Source organism: Etheostoma cragini, chromosome 16 (genome assembly GCF_013103735.1).
Source record: "Etheostoma cragini isolate CJK2018 chromosome 16, CSU_Ecrag_1.0, whole genome shotgun sequence".
In the NCBI taxonomy this organism is placed as follows: Eukaryota; Metazoa; Chordata; class Actinopteri; order Perciformes; family Percidae; genus Etheostoma; species Etheostoma cragini.
The window spans coordinates 17,762,571-17,784,451 of record NC_048422.1 but is presented as its reverse complement, the minus strand read 5'-3'; the positions used below and the strand labels follow the sequence as shown (position 1 = coordinate 17,784,451).

The 21,881-nt window shown below is 38.2% G+C and overlaps 1 protein-coding gene across 2 annotated transcripts; it reads left to right on the top strand.

The window, feature by feature from the left end:
* The first annotated feature begins 200 nt into the window (after positions 1-200).
* scarb2b (scavenger receptor class B, member 2b) lies at positions 201-21,472 on the top strand. 2 transcript variants are annotated; one of them, XM_034895702.1, is made up of 13 exons: positions 201-750; positions 6,339-6,496; positions 8,221-8,368; positions 8,562-8,753; positions 8,926-9,017; positions 9,416-9,535; positions 14,900-15,078; positions 17,257-17,375; positions 17,914-17,987; positions 18,107-18,158; positions 18,448-18,600; positions 18,768-18,809; positions 19,161-21,472. In XM_034895702.1, the coding sequence occupies exons 1-13, from the start codon at positions 628-630 to the stop codon at positions 19,263-19,265; spliced, it is 1,557 nt and encodes a 518-aa protein (XP_034751593.1). In that variant the 5' UTR covers positions 201-627; the 3' UTR covers positions 19,266-21,472. The 2 variants fall into 2 exon arrangements, with proteins under 2 accessions (XP_034751593.1, XP_034751594.1); XM_034895703.1 differs by lacking the exon at positions 18,768-18,809.
* The last annotated feature ends 409 nt before the right edge of the window (positions 21,473-21,881 follow it).

Below are 21,881 nucleotides of genomic sequence, written 5' to 3'. Positions count from 1 at the left end.
ATATAACAGTGTGTAAGCTCTGCACTGCCACTAACACAGCTGTTAAAGTTTGGCCGCACGCGACATGATTCATTCTGTGTGGACTGGGTTGTCCTTGGAGCCACACTGCTGCAGGCAGTGGCGCGGTTTACGGCGCATACGGTCACGCGCATACTCATCTACCCCGCGGGGGCACAAACCAATCATCGTGCTCCTCTCGAGGAGGGAGTGAAAGACTTCACAGCACGCTACAAATACTCCGTGGCAGAATTCTCTTTTTGTTGAATGCGCCCTTCAGACTGACTTAGCCAGGGCAGCTCGTGTTTGTCAAAGTGAACCGCTCACTTCATTATTAAACACACGTCAACAGACTTAACTTTGTAACTTCGATACTCGTGAGGCCAAATTAAGTATCGCCAACCGTTACTTTGTTGCTCGTCGGCTTGAGAAGTTGACCCATTTTTTTAAACTTTTCCAACAAAACATAGAGGAAAGTCTCAGGGAAGGCAAGGTTTGATCTCACATATCACAGCCTTTGCAGTTGGGAACACTTTATATGAGTTGTGCAGGAAAGTAGCTTAACCTAACGGAAATTAACCATCCATCCTCAAGAGTCTCGCACAGCTTTCTGTGCTAGCACCTGCAAACATGGCACGAAGATCCTGCGCGATTTATGCGGTCGGCATCATCTGCGCTTCCCTGCTGTTCGTCGGGATTGGTTTAGTTGTGGCTCAAGTTTTCAGCAAGTTAATGCACAACCGCCTTAAAAAGGTAAAAACACACTTTTTTCCTTTTGAAAGCATCTGGATATTTCATGAATTGATTAATGCAGTGTAACCTACAGGTAGAGTCTGTTAAGAATGATGTTACACATTAAGACAATGTTACTTAGTTCCATTACAAACCCTCAACTTTTTGAAACTTCTAGAAGTTTAAAGTTCATTACACTGTTTGGCTGTGTTCCCTTCATCTTTAGTGCAGACCATTAAAAGTAATAAGATTCCAGATTAATCGTTTTACTGGGCATTTTGATTTAAAAGGTGCAAACTTTGAATACAATTTATTAGTAGACCAAACTTTGGACTCAATTGCTGCTGTTTGTTTTATTAACACGTATCATGAGATGTCACGGTTGCTCCTATCCTTGGAGTTCAGTGTCCGTTATGACTGTTATTGTGTTAAAACGTATAGTGATGGGCTGTGTGTTGCTTCCCAGAAGGAGTGGCTCTTATGAACTATGGCTTCAGCCTGCTCTGTGTAATCAGCGTCTTCTCATTCCCACAGTTAAAAAAGTTTTTTCATTAGCACACATTATGTTGAAAGACTTTCCCTAGAGAGACTTTTCCCAATCATGCATGTTTCTACCTTCAATACTTGTCATTGTGATGAGGTTCAAAGGCAAATTCCACAGCTAAGGGTTATGCTATGGGTTTGGTATTTCTTGGTTTTGGTATTGGTTGGCATTTTCAACATGTCTCAAGAAACAGCCGAGTCCGCTGCTGAGAGCAAATCAGCACATAGCCTTACAGTTACAATTCATTCAAGTTGTTAGCACATGACCTACTGGAGTGGCTTGATTCACAAAGACTCATTCAGAGAGACTTATGACATCCATACACTATTATTGTATGTATAATATGGCAATTAGAAATGTGAAGAACGGCATGAGCTGAATTCTGAAGAATGTCCTGCCAAATAGATGTGAGATGCTAAGAACTTGTTGCTATTAATAACCTTAAAGCATTTGCTTTGGAGTGTTTGTTGTTTTATGACTTTGTTACTACACTTTGACTCTCCCTGAAAAAGGTAAATAGAATGCAATTATTATTTATTTGACCTTTTTTTGTCATTTTCTTTTTTTTTACTAATACTTTTGTGGAAGGAAAGGTTCTCACAGGTCCAACTCAGTGTCTGGTTAAGATTTATTCCCTGTGCAGTGGAGACAGAAATTCACAAGAAGCTGTTGAATTCTCTTTGACCAGAATGAGTTCTGGCCAGGCTTTAATAAATAAGGTTACAGAACATTTAACTCACAAGATTTGCATAGACTCCAAATGGTCTGCTCCAACTGCTCAAAAGTGCTTTGATTAGTTAAGGTGTGAATCTCTGTTGGAGCCAACCTGTGTTGTATACAAAAGGTCTCACTTTCATCTTCTTGTGTTTTCATAAGTGAAAGTCCATCAAATTCAAGTCTGAGGAACAGCAGTGGCTGATGATGAAGCTATTGAAGTGAAGTTGTTATCTCAATGTTGCAACTGGATTATCATTTGTTCTGTGGAGGAAGGGTGGTGGTGGGTCATGATCACTGATGCAAAACTTATGAACTTAAGTAAACATCAATTCTCTCATGCACAGTTATGTATATCAGCTAAACTGTTGTAGTTTCTGTTTGGTTGCATCATTGAAAGTATTTGCTCAGCACCAGTAAACATGCTTTAGACCCTTAAGTTCCTTTTTGTTGTTGTACTGTACATTTACAGTAAAGTAATACTTTCAGTTTGTCAGTGCAGTTCAAAGCCTTCCCAGAAGGTTCACTTTACTTTGATAACAGAGCAGACATGAAAGTACTGTTGGACCACATTCAGTGTTATCATTTGGCTCACCTTCAACCTTAATTTCACATCAAACCTGCTTGTCCATAACAGGTAACACATGGCTACAATCGGAGAGACTTAGTATTGGCTTTAGAGGTTATGTGACATATTTCTAGTGCAGGGAGTTGGTCCTAATGCTAAACATGTTTATGTATTGAAGGCAAATGGCTGCAGGAAGTGGAGAAAAAATCCTGTCGATGGAGTGCAGTTTAATCCAACAAAACAGAATAAACAGACAATATGGACTTACAATTTTTTGGATGAATTGATAACATTAATCCTCACTGACCATTAGTCCTGTTTAAACATATTTAAATGTTCAATATATACTTTAAGTCTTAACTTAAACTGTACTGTTTACTCAAAGTCCTTAGCCTTAAAGGTCCCATGGCATACAAATTTCACTTTATAAGGTTTTTTAGGTTTTTTAACATTAATACACATCCCTCCAGCCTGCCTTTGGTCTCTCAGTGGCTAGAAATGGGGATAGGTGTAAAGCGGGCACTGGGTATCCTGCTCTGCCTTTGAGCAAATGAAAGCTCAGATGGGCCAATCTGGAATCTTGCCCCTTATGAGGTCATAAGAGGTAATTCTGCACCAAGGCTGAATTATGGAAAAGAGACTTCAGATACGGTATTAGGGGACCACTAAGGTCTTTATAAAAGCATCCAGAGAGCACCATGTCATGGGACCTTTAAGACAGTCTGGTGGGGCTCTACAAGTGTTTAGGCTAAGTTGGTCTTTATGTAATAGTTCAGGAAGATATTTTAATGGACCCATTAGGAAAGCCCACATGTAATCTGCTGGATCTCAAGCACTAAACAATAGTGTTTAGGGGTGTAACCAGGTCATACTTTTACTGAGGTCAACAGACTTGGGGGAGGGTGGAATGATGCTGCGTTGGTGAGTTAGGCTACAACCAAATTACTACATTTTTATTTTGAAACAGTGTTTTAAAACAGAAACATGACTGTTTTAGCACCTTCTCTATTTTAGGAACTCTGAAACACTGGCGATATTTGGACGCAAAGCATAAACGTAACATAACATATGTGTTTTAAAAAGAAAATGTTTAAGTGTGGTCGTGTTTAGTATGAGTTTTTTTCTTACTTTTTTTACTTGGTGGTTTAATTGAGGAAGCCTTACAAAAGGTGTGAATTCTGGACATATGCCACAAAATAAGAAGTTAATTAAAAAAAATACTTGAGTTCTGAGTTTGTGTGTCTAGGGTTTATTTACCAAGTGATAATACATGCTGGCTTTATGCCCAGGCTAGGAAAAGTTGAAATCAGAGTAAACCAGACATAAAGTGAGGTGTGCAATTCCTGGCCATTGCTGCAGTGGCCACATTGATGAGTCTGGAATTAAGTTTACAGACTATCAAGACCTTTTTTGTTCATGAGGGCGTTAGAGATTTTGAGTCATTTGCAAACTAGATAGTGTTGAAGCTTAAACGATGAATGCTGCTTCTCATGTTCACAAATTGTTTAGTCTTATCAGCCATCTTATCAATTAAACATTTTAATATTTTTTTTACAGTTATATACATGCATGATCTGACAAAGTAGTTTTTGCCTCTCGTGAGTATTAATAACATGAACAGTAAGGCAGACAAACATACTGTATATGTATATTCATGTAAAATAATTTTTTTTCAATAAAATGTGTGGGTGGGACACAAAAGCCTACACTCACATGACACACACACGTAGACTTTATTTAAATGCTAAGTCTCTTTCTCGCAGCTAGGTTTATAGGGAAACCAGCTGGGGTGGCAGCCCCTCAGCTTCCATGTGAGTCCAGCAGGGTCAGTATGCAAGGACCTGCTGATAAGGTGGTGATGAACTGTGAAAATTCTCTGAATAGGAATTTGGTAATTCTACATAAACTACTCATAGTGGCTGGTAGTCTGCTAGGTTTCCTTCCAAGTTTTAGCTTTGACGCAAACATGTTAAACAATAACAAGTTTTTATTCGGAATTTTAAATTTTTTTACTGCAAGCGAGGAAAGCCACCTTCTAGAAGCTGTGATGGTCTACTCAACAACAGACAGATGATTTGGAACTAGGCCAATAGTGGAAATACAACTTTAGTTTTTCTTGATAGTACCACTAGAGAAAAGGCCATAGCGTTTTTAAAATCCACAGGTTTTATCTCTGTGGAAGCATAAATATCCACAAATCAAGTGTCTGTGACATGTGGCATTTCAGTGACTCATGGTCAACCACAGCATTAGTGAAAGAACAAAATTGCAAAACTGACTGCAAAACAAAGGTCATCAAAAGTATTTGCAATCATGCTCTAGGGACAGTCTTTCCAAAATCTATGAAGGTTATGGTCAGCAGTTGTTAAGATATCTGTCTTTGGACCAAGACCCCACACATTTCTTAAATCATTAAAACTGGTTGGCCAACTGGTGTTGCTAGTAAAACGGAATGTACCTTAATATGACTTTGATGGGTTCAGGAACAGATGGTTGGACGGCAGTGTACTGAGACAACCCCATTTAGAGTAACAAGCAAACGTTGTACAACATAACTAGAGGATTTAATGAATAGCCTCTTTCTGTGCTCGGTGTTATTCACATCAATGTATTTGCCTCGACATCAAAGCGCTAGCAGTATGTGTATTTGTGTATTCACCTGCTACTTGTGTTTTCAAATAGGGAGTGGTGTAAGAGTAGCGGTGGTAAGTACTGAGATAAGAAGGTTTCTCTGTTCCTGTTTTTCATGCGGTATTTCATGTAGCATGCTGGGAGGGTTACTATATTGATTGTTCGAAGCATAAAAGAACGACATAGAAAGACCATGCTCTCCATTCCTCAATCTAAGGTGACAGCTTTATTGTCCTTGGCTACTCAGCAAAACTTTTGTCTCTGAACAAGTAGAAGGGACCCCAAAAGAGGAGGGGGCTTGTGCTCCCCTGAAATAATGGGGCTCGTTGCTGTGGTCAACTCTTTCATACTGTAGTGGTTTTTAACTTAAACGCAAAGCTGACACAATTAGGCCAACGTGTGATTTCCTCTGATGTGTTGTCAAAAGAAAAACTAATCCCCCCCCCCCCCCTTCCTTCTTCTCTTACTCCCTGTGCTTTCCAATCCCTCAGAAGATTCCTGCTGTGGATCAGGTTATCCTTGTCCAGAGGCAATGATATCAGTGTTGAGCTAATTTTCTATCATGGTGTGTAATAATAAAACAGGACAGTAAAGGTTTGTGTCTGTTCTGCATTTCAAGGGCCACAAAAGACACAGTGCTGAGGAATGTACTGTATGTAGCTCAGTCCATTAAGGTCGCAGTCCTGCGCAACAAGTGGGTATCCAGCACTCTGCATCACATGACGGTTCTCCGTGAGTGCCCGTTGTCATTGGCAACCCTTTACAATGGAGCTGTGCAGTGGTGTCCCCTAATACCATTCATGTGTGCAGCCAATGCTGTTGTCTGACGCGCAGACAGCAGCTTCCCTCCGCGACCCCCCAAGGATGTTTTTGTTCTTTTCTTTTTTTTGTATGAACACACTGCACACTCCAAATTCCAAAAATCTAAACGTGTTTGCTATTGCAAAAATATTTGCCCTTTTTCATTAGTTAAAAGCCATATCAAAAGAAAAAACATGTCTGCTTACATTTAAAAAAAAAGCATATCATCCAGCAGAAAGTATTATTTTAGTATATATGTAGTCAGTGTTTTTTCTTTTCAAAATTGTATTTATATGTCTGAATATATAATGTTCATATTTAAACTGAGATGTGTACTTTATGTCTCAACAGGAAATTGTTTTGGTAGAGGGAAGTCGTGTGTTTGAGTCATGGAAAACCCCTCCACCTCCTGTCTACATGGAGTATTTTTTCTTCAATGTGACCAATGTGGATGCCTTCCTTCAAGGGGCCAAGCCAGAGGTCACGCAGGTTGGACCTTACACGTACAGGTAGGCTACAAGACCACATGAATGCAAAGGCGGCCACAAAGACCTGTTGTCAAATATTGGATGTTTTTTTACATTATGTGTAAGAGGGGATCTTTGCTTGACACAGGTACTACTGCACTTCAATCACATTTACTCTGTGTTGACCGTTAAGCAATCAAAAAGGTTCAAAGGAAATCCTTAAAAAGATTAAATGTAGAAGAAAATAGTTTTTTAAATATAATTTCAAGCGTGATACAACACATAAAATCTATGTAAACCAGAATGTCTTGCTGTTTATATTTGAGTTTTTTGACTTTGTAAGATCATTTACTGTATTTCCTTATTTCTCTTCAAATTAGGACTCTGTCAAACACATTACACAGCACAACATGCTTTAAGTTTTATAGAGTTTTAGTGTTATTTGACTTTTTTCTATTTGCAATGCTATTGAAATGTGCCTGTTATTTGCTCAGCACATGTGAAAACTGCAAAAGTGACATTAGCTCCTGCTTCTCTGCTTCCTGTCTTGTGTTCTATAATGTCACTCTTTTTTTAGTTGCTTATAAAAAGTGTAAAAAGTAGATTTTACTAGCTATTTGTAAAATTACCCTAAAGATCAGACAGTGATTTATACATAATTTTGTTTCATAGCCTGTTGGGTCTGTCCTGTGAGTCCTGATAAGAAACGTTCCCATGGATTAGTCATTTTGAATCACTTCTAATGCACCCACTGAAACTCTTAGATAAATATCAAGGTTCACTGCTCATCCCCAAAGAGGCCGCAGTGCATGTTAAGATAATCTACCCCTGCCACCTAACCTATATCTTACATCTATATCCACAGATTGCTAGTTGTTTAACCTGCTACAGACCATCGTCCCAGCTCGGTCGTATTAGCACATTTATCAGATGTGTTGAGCCTCAACAGAGTTCCTCAACGTCGGCTCCGGTGTTATACCACTACTGGTTTCCAAACTAACTGGTTAGTTGCTTATTTGAGGAAATACCCGATGATAGTTTTCACGTTTCTTTCCTCGCATCTACGATCATATTGACTACGTTTACTCCATCGCAGCCAGCTACTAAGCTACATATTGTGAGTGATACATATTTGTTAACAATAATGCTAACTCATAGTCAAATATTGTCGAAATACACAATTGCTACCACGAGTCACAGAAAAATGGTAATATACAACGCAGGTTAAATGCATGGGCTTAATGATTTACAGTCATTGTCTCTCCATATGTGTAGCCAATATGGTATAAGATATAGTAATATATACTTTACCTCTGAGTTACTGTTAAAAAATATGTTTCAGTCACAATGTGTAGCTTAGTAGGTGGCTGTGATGAAGTAGTAGTCAATATGATCTTAGATGGGAGGCAAGAAACGTGAACACTATGATTGGGAATTATCTCACCTAAGCCCAGGTAACCAGTTATTTTAGATTAGCCCGAAACAAAATGTTACCTAGTTGCTGACGTAGTTGATAAATAGGTGGCTGGAAACTACATCATATAGAGCTTTGATAGCTCACTGCGTAGAGCTGCGGTCCTGGGTGTTAACTACATATATTTAGCACCAGCTCGACTTGAATAATTATTTTGTTTTTAGATCTTTTTTTTTTTGTAGGTGGCTGTGATTTGGCACTTAAATTGTAACAGGAACAATTCTAGAAGTTGTAATAAAAAAAAAAACGGTTAATGGGTTAGATTGTCTTATGTTTTGTTGTGTTTGCCCAGGGAGTACAGGTATAAGGACAATGTGAGCATGGTGGACAATAACAGGATGGTGTCTGCATACAACATCAAAAGCTTTGTGTTCCTGAGAGAGAAGTCTGTGGGTGACCCAGCTGTGGATAGCATCACCACTGTCAACATCCCTGCTTGGGTGAGTCATAGACTCTAGGTCTTAGACAAGTAGAGGAAAGTGGAAATCCAAGTGGGAGAAAGTGGATTGCGTGTTTTGTAACTTTCTTTTGCACTTTGTTTAATGTTTCCTCAATCCCACCTCATGCCCACCACCAACCTCTACCTCATCCTGCTTTTTTTCCATCCACTCTGCCCCACTCCCACTTCCCTAGGCTGTAATGAACAAGGTGAAAGGGAGTTTCTTTAAGACCTCCATGGTGTCCATCTGGATGAACTCTTACAGGAGCGGTCTCTTCACTACCCGCACTGTGGATGAACTGCTGTGGGGATACGAAGATCCCTTGCTGGCCCGCGTCGCCAGCACCAATCCTGATGTGGAGAAGGTCTTTGGCCTCATGTACAAGGCATGTACAACCCTACAAATAATAAAAACTGATGAGCCTCAGCTGGATCTGTTCATTAGTTTTGTTGGTCCATATAATAATTTCTACAGCAGGCAATTTCCACGATAAGAAATTTGAGTGTATTTGAAAACATAAACACATTTTAATGACATAAAACTTTGGATCTTTTTAGAAAAATGGAACTGATAACGGGGAATTCATCTACCACACTGGGGTGGAGAACTACATGGATTACGGCCGCGTTGAAACATGGAAAGGCCAAAGGTAGCACTGTTGCAGTTTCATGCAAACATGCACTCCCTCTCTGTCCTCATCTACTGTAATGGAACTTCATTGGGTAACCTTTGGATTTAAAAGGTTTCTCAAATCTAGTGCTGTTTGTCAACAGTAAGGGAGCGCTGGCTGGCTATATCTGTCTGTCTGTCTGTTTGTTTGCCTGTCTGTCTGGGCTGTTGCCCACAGTACAGGACTCCCTAGTACTTTTAGTGACCTTCTTTTATTCCGTTGTATTGCCTTAGTATGATAAAGTTTCACATTCAATCATGGTCCAAAGAGATACTCTCTATATAAACATTATACTTTTTTTTTTTAAATGCATACATTTTCTCTTGATGCAGTTTTAAAAATATATTAAATGTTTGTGACCATATGTTGTTTTTCAGTCAGCTGACCTTCTGGACATCGAACCAAAGCAACAGCATCAATGGATCAGATGGAAGTGCTTTCCACCCCCTGCTGAACAAGAATGAGCGTATTTATGTCTTCACTCCAGACCTCTGCAGGTACAGTTCAGCATCACAGGGGCGTCATTTTAAAATATGTAAATCACCACGCTTATCCTCACGTAATCGTACTACCACTATGGATGGCAATATCGACCTGTCGGTACGTTGCATGGTCCACCTGAAAAAGCATAGTGGCAGTTAAGTATGGCCTCATAGATCCACTAGCACAGCTATAGATTCTTATGGCCAGATGTATGTACATTTGCAATGTAACATTATCAGCACCATGGCCAACCATTAGCCAAAAATGTGCACGCTGTGATACATCAGTTTACGTCGTATTTATCAAACCTGCAGTTCATCGGGTAATCAGTGCCTTTCTCAGTCCACTATACAGTAAATTGCGTGCATCTTTCTATCATAGATCAGCCACCAAATAAGTCAAAACAGCAAAAACAAAGGTTTTGCAAAAACAAAGTTGATCTGCTTGTTTATGTGGTAACAGTTTGATGCGTGGTATTTTGGCATTAGTGGTAGCAAAGCGTTCAGTACTGGTGCTAGGATACTTCAGACCGTGATGTTCTCATTGCTGATGCTATGACTGTTTGAAAATATCCTGATGCCAATATTTGTAATGTAGCGAGGAGTTTAACAACCCATTCCATTCCTGGAATGGAATGTGATCGTTTAGTCAGAGATTCAATGTCATCTTTGATTTCTTCCCGTAACTGTAATATTGCATGGCTGCTTAATCTCTAACCCTTAATGATTTTGTGTTCACTCAACTGAAAAAGTGTGGTCCTTGTGGCATAAATCTTTTCAGCTCGTCTCCTTGGCCTATGTCTTTGTCTTGCTTGGATTACTGCTGCCATTTCCCCAGGAGGCAAATGCGAGGAAACGCGCCTGCGACTTGTTTACACCTGCTTTTTTTAACAGACGGACAATTTAAAATAGAGGCGCGCTTTTACGTGCGTTTTTTGTAAATACCACGGAATACATAATTAGGCGCACTTCGCGCTTCCCGTCCCGTCTCTTTATGGGAAACTCCCACTTTCCCCTCCCATGAATGCATATGCATGACACAGCAGAACGCAATATGCCATTTTCATCTCCCACGACAGGCAGTCTGCGCTTTTACCTCAGTGCGGCCTGTTTGTACATAACTTGCCTTGCTTTAAAGCACACGTTGCGAAACAAATAGTGAAGTGGGCGCAAAAAGCGTTAATACATTTGGCCATTAGTCTCGTTGTCAGTTAGATATTAGGGAACTATTCATCTGACTCAAGAACAACGATGAATTTATATTAGAAATTATATCCCAAATGTCCCAATGGACTCTAGTGTCTCACATGTGATATTTTACCTGTGTGTGGTGATGATACAAAGTCTACTTCTGGTGCATTACATGGCTTGAAAATGTTGGACTCAACTCCAAAGGAAACATCTGTTTTCTTACCAAGGCTTTAGTGCCTACAGCATACTGTGCATGCTCTTTGAAAGAATAATATGGCATTTCCAGGAAACATTTTGCGGAAAAGCTTACATAAAGAGTAATGTTGGTCTGGAGTGTAATGGATGGTGGGTGTGTGAGGAAGGGAAAGGAAGATTATGGGAGTGAGAATATACAAAAGAGAGAGAGCATTTTATGGTTGTTGACAAGTATTGAATTTGTGTGATCATATATTCTCAGCCAAATAAACGTTTCTGTTCTTGACCACCTGGAACAAACTAGTTCAATGATGTTTTCCATTAGGTGTTTTTGTCTTCCCAGACATATTCACTACTAATGTTTTTAAGGATATTCAGATTTCTGGAGAATTTCAGCATCAGGATATTAAAGAAATCTTGAAGATTGTCAAAACTAATTGGTTGTTCCTCAGAGATTTTACAAATGCTACGCCTTAATGCTGTCTTCACTGATAAAAATGTGTCCGACTTCTTACATTTGCTATTGCTAATAAGGAGAGCTTCTAATTTAGAAAGTAACCTTGACCTAAAAAACGAAGGCACTGCACATCTGACATATCCTCTCCTGCATTGTTTGAGCGCGGAAAGAATCTGTTGGTTGTGCCTTTGACACTGATTGGACATGTGTCAAGAACCCTACTCCCAGTCTTTTAAACTCTCACCTACTTATTTATTGCCTGATGGCTTTATCATGGCTGTCTGTGTCATTGTGACTAAAAGGAAGGCTCCCTCCCTGTTTCCTGTACCTTACCATAATTTAAAGAGGATATGTTCCATTAAGTTACATGTGTTAACCTTTCACACAGTTTGGTTCAAGTGTTTTCAGCCTTACACTCCTTACTGATCTGGGGGACAGAAAAAGTGCTAGAATTCCCATCTGTGACCTGACAGGGTAGTCACCCTTTGGTCCAGTAATGAACAGCTGAGCCACAAAAACCTCAAGATTTTGACAAATTGCAGACTTGCCTTTACCATATGTTAATCTTTGCTTTAGCTATGGTTCTTCATTTGAAAAAAACTTTTTTAATAATGATTGTCTGTCATAAACAACCAACATGTTTTTCAGATATTCGCAAAACAAAAAAGAAGCAAACAGAAACAAAAGACAGATTCAACCCAACATTGGACCCTTGATATGCAAAAACAAAAAATATCAAATTAAACTGAAGCATGACTCAGGTTAGAAACACTCGTGGCCCTGGGTGCCTCAGATCATGACAAAAACAAAGACTGCTGTGCCCCTACTAAAATACACACTTAAGTGAAAGTTGTAACATGCAGATTGAGGTATTGTAGATGCTACCCCCTGAATCTTTCCTCTTTTGTTTGTAATGCAATCTTATATCATCTCATTACATTTTGGTCCCCACACATTGAAGGGATATTTAGATACAAAAGAACCATATCTGGGCTTAGTTTAACTGACGTCAATTCAAACTGCAACAGTCTCTTATGCCCAACAGTACAAGGCAGAGGCTTTCACAGTCCTGTTCTAGTGAGGAAAAACACATGTGGCTTCTCTTACGGAGGTCAAGGGAAAGGTCTTTACAGTATTGTTGCACAATTGGTGGGCTGAGTAGAAAGGGGCAGCATCCTCCCAGCCAGTTGGCAGACACTGTATAGAGTGCTTTGTTCTAAGAGAGAATCTTTGGGATTCCCTAGAAAAATGCACAGTGACGTAATTCTATTAGAAGCTGTAAAAACACAACAAACATTCAAATTAATAATTTAAGATAAACTCTTTCTCCACTCCCGGTAGAAAAAGAAGGCCAACACCACACTACAACATTACGTTCACCACATGTTTAGAAAGAAAGAGGTACTCCTAACATGATTTCAATACAATAGTAAAGTGAACATAAAACTGTTGGCTTCTCTCTTGAAATTGAAAGTTGTGAAAGTTGTGTATCATCTTCAATACGCCAAAATGGTCCAGCCTTGAGTTGGAAGCTCTAGCTTCATACCTTAAGGCAGCTGTCAGACATTTGGGAGTTACCTTTGATTGCAATACGAAATTTGACAAGCAAATCAGCAATGTTGTTTGATTGAGCTTTTTCCAGCATTGTCTCCTGGCTAAAGTTAAGCCTTTCCTTGATCATGATCTAGAAAAAGCGATTTGTGCTTTGTTTAGTTCAAGGTTGGATTACTGTAATGCTCTTTATGTTGGTCAAACCTCCATCTCACATCTTGTGCAAAATGCTGCTGCTAGACGTGCACACATCACTCCCCGTTTTAGAATTGTTTTCAAGGCCTTAAATGTCCTGGCCCTGGAGTATTTGTCAGAGATTTTAACGCTGCGTGAGCACAACCCTTCCTTGCGGACTCCAAATCAACTGGTCTTTGATGTCCCAAGGTCCAGGTCTAAAGGTGGGGTAATCAGGCTTTTTTGGTTGCTGCCCTGAGACTCTGGAACAAGTCACCCCCTGATATTCACACTATTACACATGTAGCTCTTTTTAACTCAAAACTTATTTGTAGTGCTGTCAGTCAAACGCGTTGTTAAAGGCGTTAACGCAAACTCATTTTAACAGCGTCATTTTTTTAATCACAAGATTAATGTTCTTTTTGGTCTAGCAAACTTTGTATTTTTTTTCTAATGCTGTTGCAACAACTAGTAACGTTAGAAAAACTACAACACAACAGATCTAGCTAGACCAGAAACAAAACAACAGGCACATCGCACACGCTTATTTGGGCTTGCGAGCCTGCCCAAGAGTAGTAACGTTATGTTTTGAGTGGATGGCGATTAAGAGATGCCTAAATGGATGGAAATAAGATTCTGAATTCTCCTCCCCCTTGTCAAAGTATTGTTTTCACTCTTTTACGGATGAACAGTGTTACATTGTGTAAAGGATTATTTGCTCCAAGTGAGAATATTAGTGTGAAATTGAGCACAACAGTAGGCTATATGCCAATTATGTTTTCTATTAAAAAAAACATTTACACAAAGCAAGCAGATCCACTTTTCCATGTTGATAAGAGCATTCAAATGAGAAAAAGTAATGGAACAAAAAGAAATCAAGGGGCATTTAGAATAATAATAATAATAGATAAAAATGTGTGATTAATTGCGAGTTAACAATGCCATTGATGCAATATTTTAATCGATTGACAGCACTACTTTTAATACCTAGTGGTGGTGTAACAATTTCCCTCTGCTGTTTCTATGTAACCTTTTCTGATTTTACTGTGTTTTATTTTTCATTGATGATATGGTGTTATGCTCTTTTATTCTTGGTTTCTGATGTGAAATCATTTTGGATACCCGCTGACTACTGTAAAGTGCTAAATTAAAAATTGTTGATTGATTGATAATTGGGGTTCAGGTCATGTTGGCTTGTCAACAGATGTCTCAGCTCCCAATAGGCAGGTTAAATCAAGTAATGGAATGGTTGACAACAAGCCATGTGGAGCAGCAGCCAACGCCAGTAGAATGTGCACTTATTTATTTTGATTGATTTATTTTGTGCAGCAAACAGACTTTGGTGAAATGTAATGACTTTTTAATGGCATTCGTTGACTTACAAAACAGAACTCAGCTAAGCGAGTGTCTTTGTGCCTACTTGGAAATGGTTTTAATACTAAGGAATCAGACATGCAGAAATATTATTACAGTAGTTCTATAGAGCGTTATCGCTCCTGTGCCCACTTATGTACCAGCCCCTGTAAAGAAATCACTGGAATATTCCCTTTGTATATATTTTATGCATAGAGTTTCTAACAGTTGCACATTGGAAAAAGTTTAATAATAGTTTTTAATCATAAAATTGACTAATACAGTTTTTCTTCAGTCTTGTGAGAATGCTTATGTTCAGGCTGTAAAATGTTGTTAAAACAAATTGTGCACATAAAAATATTAAACAGGGTGGTAAACAGTGATGAAGAGAAAGAAGAAATGATAAATAAGAAAACAGATTTTATTTCATTATGTCCTGTTCTTGCTTTGCTCTCCAGGTCTATCCACATGGAATTTGAGAAGGATGTAGAGGTGAAAGGAATCCCAGCCTACCGTTTCACACCGCCACGCTCTGTTTTTGCCAGCAAAGAGGAGAACCCAGCCAATGAGGGTTTCTGCGTCACCCCAAAAGAGTGCCTGGGAACTGGCCTTCTTAAAGTCAGTCCTTGTCGAAAAGGTAAATGTCAGCTTGTGCAGCGTATTTTTTACACCCATGCTTTGCACTTTCACAAGCCTCTTTCAAATTACTACATTCTGCTCTCCAAACACACAACAGCCTACACAAAGCCTCTGCGCTTACACGGGGACCTGGGTATTTCTAGTGAACACATATATTTACTTTGAAGGCTGAGGTCTTTGCTTTCTACACAGCAACACATCCTTTTTTATTCTAATATCAGTCAAGCCCTCCTTTACTTTCTTTCCTATTATAACCAGCATTAATACCCTTTAAATAACCCATGTGACACAGCTCTGCAGCCCTCTCCATAACTCATGCGCCATCTGACCATGATTGGCCCAGTAGCTGAGGGGGCGGTAAGCCCTATCACCTGATTCTGGCCTTGAATATGACCAAGCATTACCTTAGTGCCTGTGCTCACCGACCAATTTTTTCCCCCCTAAATTATTATCAGTCCCTGTGAACCAACAATATCAGAGTTTTAACATGTTAAATAATATATTTTGACTATGTTTAAGTTTTTAATACATTTGAAAACCTTTGAGGAATTTATTACTTTCTACACATTTTCGGATCAACATGCAGAGACTTGTAACGTGTTTCAAGGAGTTATTGACACATCAGAAGAGAACATTCTGTCTTCATTTTTTGTTTCAAAGTTATATTATTAGTGCGAGGAAATACATTTAAAAGCAGATTGATGTGATACAATACGTGCACACTGCTTATTGCAGAACAATGTGAATAATGTTGACAATGGAGAAAAACACATATAACCAGTTATTTGCGAAATGTTTTTTATGACATACTGAGATTACTGTAATGGAAACTAAGGGCTGCCGTCCACATAAATGTTACAATAAGTATACACATAAGCATAGTGTAGCATAGCATAGTGTAGCCAGCAAAAGTCATTTAATTTTTCTCAGTTGAGGAGGATTTAAAAGCGTGTGCATAGGGTTAAGGTCAAGACTTGAGGAATTAGCAGTTAAGTGGCACCAATATAAGTTTTCCAAATGCAAGTGTGTGTCTGTGTGTGTGTTTGTACTACAATGACCTTGTTAGTTGTCATGGAACTAGCTTCTCAGGTGACCAAGGGTGTCCAATGTTTTTATCAAATGTGTCTCCAAATGTGTTGCCAAACACAAGAGCAGGAAATCTGTCACCTCTGCCCCACTTCATCAGCCCCTTTCACTGGGCTAGCATCTGACTTTGTTGTTGCTGCTGAGACACAGACAGAATTACTTTGTCCAACATTTCACAGTTAGAACATGTGCAAGAATGTTTCACTTGACCACATTTTTATTTATCTTGACCAAGGCTATATTGGCCTGTTGACAACATGAGGAAGGAACTTACTGTAGTATCTGGATATCAGATATGGCACTTAAGTTGTCCGACAAGCGGGGTTGTGGTCCATTTGTGTAGCTATTGTTTATTTTCTTTAGAAGAGTGACCCTGAGCAACATGCTGCGTGTCCTGCAATGGAGGTCGGATTATATCTCATCACCTTCTCTTGAGGACTTTTCCCAAATGTTCTGCTGTTTTTAATGTTATGATTAAATCATATATTAAACAACAGGAAATGTTGTTTTCTATACTGCTTCGTTGATTACCCACTCAAGTTCACTCAATCCTAGTGTGGATTGCAAAGGCTTTTATGTAACACCATCTTGGTATTGTACACAGTTACATTATTTGAACAAGAAGAGCACATTATAGTAATATAATATACTTCTTCTCTACAGATTTCATTTGCAGAGGAGATGCATATTATTTGAAAAAATTCTCCTTTAACTAACTCCTATAAGATACACTTTTGAGGGCATCTTAATGTTGCTTCTGTGTGTTATGCAATGATGTGAATGTTGAGATAAAAATATTTTTTATAAATAAATGTGGCAGCTCAAGTGCCTCCTGGAAAAATTCTGTTTAAAGTCTCATTAAACCCTAATTACAGATAAGGCTTAATTGTAAAAGATGATAAAGCACATCACTTCTCATTTCAGTTGAAATATACTCCTCTTAATTAAGCGGTGAAAGAAGAACTCTTTTTCTGTGATTCATCTTTCATTTTACAGCGTAGATATGTACTGTACATAATTGTTGATTTGCTCTGGTAAATGTTGTCTTCCTTTATTGTTTTCCTCTAAAATGTCTTCTCTCTTCACATAGGTGCCCCAGTAGTTGCCTCCTTTCCTCATTTTTACCTGGGAGATGCTAAATATGTGTCTGCCATTGAAGGAATGTCTCCTCAAAGACAACATCACCAAACCTTCCTAGACCTTAACCCGGTAAGCCACCAGGCCACGGTTCAACAGCCTCAAATGCATTTTTTTACTCTGCAGTTGTGATGAACAATAATGTTGGGACTCTTTTTTGTTTGCACATTGCAGTCCTCTATGAAAGTATGTAAGAGCAACGTATTTGATTGAACTGTGAACCATGCTACGTGAAAGGAATGCCATGCTACATTAAGATGTACTGCTACACCACCTAGTGGCATAGTAGTAGTAAAGAAGGAAGTTCAGTCATTTTATTCTCCCAGATATACAGAACACAAACATGAACGTGTCATAAACATTATAAACAAGTAATACCTCTTTATGACATAAAGGTTCTTTTAGTAAGTGTCGTTTGGTTTTCTCATGACAAGTTATGGTTAGGGATAGGGTTCATGTGTTATGACTGTTATGTCACTCTTATGTAGATACCTTCAAGTAAAGTGTTACCAGAGTTTTTACTTCTGTTGCATATTTTTCTGTTTTCATGTCACTGTCGTTCTGGTGATATAATTATTAACAAAAAATGTATTTTATATTTTACTTGCAGACCACTGGAGTGATTGTTCGTGCAAACAAGAGAGCACAGATTAACATCTTGCTCAGCAGAATCTCAGGATTCCCGTAAGAATCTGCATCCAAACTCAAGCTAAAAAAGTTATTATTTCATAAAATAGATGTACTGTAGGTGTTTCTGTACTGTACATGATTACTTCACACTCTTTTCATTGTGTTTACAACAGGAAAACTAGAGGGCTGAATGAGACAATCTTTCCCGTCATGTTCCTCAATGAGGTAAGAAACATTAGAGAAATGCTGACGGTAGAAAACACATTTAGTTATTTGATCATCATAAAGTTCCCATGATATAAACAAAATCATTCATGTATTTAACTTTTTCTTGAAGAGTTCCAAAGTAAGAATGTGGTATTTCAACGCCTTTGTTTTATGTACAGAGAACAACATTTGAACAACACAAATCAGCCACTAGAAAGTGATTTATACAAGATGCTAAACCGGTCACTAGTTTTATACAAAGTTTCCTCTCCATAATGTGTCTTTCGCACGGTCTTTTAATACGCAGAGTGTGGTGATTGATGATGCGTCTGCAGCGAGAGTAAACAAGCTGCTGCTGATTGTCACTCTGGTGTCCAACTTCCCGCTCATTATTGTGGGACTGGGTGCCATACTGCTCGTAGTCCTCATCATCCTTCTGGTCCGGGCCCGCAAACAGAAGGTATGACACTTCTTACCTGATTTAGTTTTAACAGCTAACCTTGATTTCTACCAATAAGTAATTGGTGTTCATTTGTTATTTATATTTGCATAATTCATTCAGTTGCAACTTGCTTGACCAAACACTAATTGCACTGTGCATGTTTTTATCACTGTGTCTCTGTGCAGAAGGAAGTTAAGCCCACTGTGTTTACCAAGGCTCTCTATGCTGTAAGTCTTTATGGTTATTTTGCTGCTTTGTTTAACTTTTCTATGTTGTGTGTGCTTTATTTAAGCTTATGCCTTTTGTATGCAACTTTAATTTTATCTCTCAGTATGCAGTTAGATGACTTTCACTCTTCATGAAATAATTCTGCTGCTGTACTTTACATGTATCATCTGATTTTAACACATTAACATAATGTAGTAATTCTAAATGTCAACATTTGTAAAATGTAAAATTGTCACTGGTAATGTACAACAACACAAAAAGGATACCAATAATTTTTTGATTACAGGTTTAAGTGTAATTAAGATGAGATGAGTTGTAATATGTTTATTTCCCTCACAATCCAACTACAGACCTCCACTGAAGAGGACACTTCTTACTCTCCGGTCAGTGACAAGGAAAAGGAAGATCCTCAAAATGGAACCTACATTGGTCTGTCAGCTAAATGTGACCCATAAGCTTGACGAGGAGGATAATGTTTAGAAGGGCGCTTTGTAAATTGACAACCCTCAGAAATACATATGGGGATTTGGGTTTTCAGGAGAGAGATTATTGTCAATATCTCCTTTATGATTGGAAATCTTTGGTTTTTAGTTTCAAACATACTGTCCTGTGTGTATTCATTTTAGCCGTGCAGAGCAACCTGTAGTCCAGGTTTAGCACAATATATTCCTAGAAAAAGTTTGACATTTATTCAAAAAAATTGTGTCGAGGGCTACATTTTGCTGTTTGGTTAAATCAGTTGCTGATAGCTTTAGTTGTCAAATAAGTAGAAATGTAAGGCCTACTTTGTGGTGATCCGAAACAAACAAACAAACCCACCCTTTAACCCTCAAGTGTGGGATCAATTTGATTTTAGGGCTGTGGCCTCACCTTATTTTCTGTTACCTAGATTGTGCCTTCAGATTTTAGTGACTGGTTGCTATGTTACAGGGCATAGAGGGTAATTTGGGACCAGGGTAATGAAGTCCATACATCATGAGTTTTTTAGATACCATACGTCACTCTCAGGGGTCCTCTGCTTAGATACAATCAAACACTATTAAAGAATAGGAGAGAAGCAAAACATACTGCAAGTCTTCTCTCTGTGCAGTAATTTTATCAGTTCAGTATTACTATGTGTCATTTTCATTTCCTCCTAAACTAAATGTTACAAAACACTGACATTGCTCATTAGTGCTTTCTATTCATGCACTGTATTTAGAGGGATATCTGTAAACATTGTTAGCAACGCACCTGAGAAACCTTCAGAGTATAATTTTGTATTTATACAGTGTAAGGTGTGTTGGAACTGTTTACATTCCTCTCATTGTATGATTGGAATAAACCTTAGACAAAACGCTGTATATTTTGGACATTTTAATTTTTGTTTAAAAATAAATCATTTTCGTTTGTTGTAAATGTAAAAATGTTTGAATGAGGATTATGCTAAGTCAAAGCTTCACATATGTCTTCTAGTAGTATAATGATCAACACCTTTATCAGCCATATAAAGGCCTGATTATGACAGGATTTTTCGGTTGAAATTATGATTCATATGATACAGAATATGTGTGATACATTCTCTTACCCTACATAACTGCTCACTTAACCATTTAAACAATAGAATTCAGCTCATTATCATTGCAAACTGTGTTTTTTTATGCTTCTGTGCTTTTATTGAAGGCCCCACTTAGTATTGTTGGTGCTGAATATGACACCAAACAATTTTTTTCTTTAATGCTTGTGAAAGATTTAATGTCAAATTTCAAGCCATTGCAAAACTAACGAAGGTTTAATATGAAGAAACACTTTAGTTGTGCCTTTAAAAGAATCAGTGTTACGGAATTTATTTTTGCCTTTTATAGTTTTCACGTATTTTGTGAAAAGAACGTCCCGTCAAACCAACACATGTACTCTTGCGAACTATACATCGTTTTCTTCCAGATACCAAACAAAACTAAGCATGAAACTGCTGTGAGTTTTTATAGTTGGCGGCAGAGTCAAACTGCACTTTGAAAACACTTTGCTTGAATAATAGAGTGTTGTGCTGAGCCACAGCTCTCTCACTCGAGGCTGGTGAAAACAGTTGATTACAGGTGCCATTTAATGTAATATGAAAAAGCTGCACAGTTACTACGTTTGAACTGCGTTGAGCCCGGCTTTTATTTCTGTGCTTATTCTTAGTTGTAACATTTAAGGATGACTGAGTTTCTTCATATCACCTCGTCATTACATGCACTGCAGTAATCAGCAATAAATATATCAGACGATAGCAGAGAAGCTGTTACAAGTTTCAATGGATTTCTGCTTCTTCATTTGATTTTACTATTCGAGTTTGATGTATACTTTAATCAGTTATGTACGATAAAAATGAAGAAAGTAGAAGAAATTCAGTGTGCATAATCACTTTCATAACAAGGGGAATAAATGGATAAAGCAAGCTTTTTACACAATATTAGTGTTGTGATTAAAAAGAATAAATTATTTTGTTGAGTTGGTAAAAACAAAACACAGAAAGCACCATACGGACTGTACAATAGGCTACTTTGTGCCATACTTTGATAACAGATTGTATTTTTTGAAATTATCGTTACTGCCATAACCACTTGTTCTTATTGTCAGCTTGTTTTGAAATGCTGACTGTTAATACTGTGTACACAAAAATAAAAGTAGTTTCAGTAAATGTGTCTGCCTTGAGCCTTTTTGACTGTTTGGTTCTCATTTTAGAGAAGTAAGAGCAAGAAGTCCATGAACTCCCCTACAACTGACTGATTTAATGTATCAAAATCAGAGAGAAAAGGCTGCATGGAGAAAAGCAACTCAACATGCGCAAAAGCATTGTATTGCAAGAAAAAGGAGACATTTACGCTCAATCCAAAAATGAGTAGGTAAAAGGAAATAGCAAGTGACAAAAAGCAGGCTGAGAATTGGACACAACAACCTAAACAGAACACATATTATGATGGGAAAGTATCCAACTGTTTTCGTGATCATTGAGAGGTACATTACCATTAACTATAGCGCATATAGGCCTTCTGTTCAGGAAACCTGTTAACAGAGATAAAGAAATTAAATGTTGCAAGATATTAAAT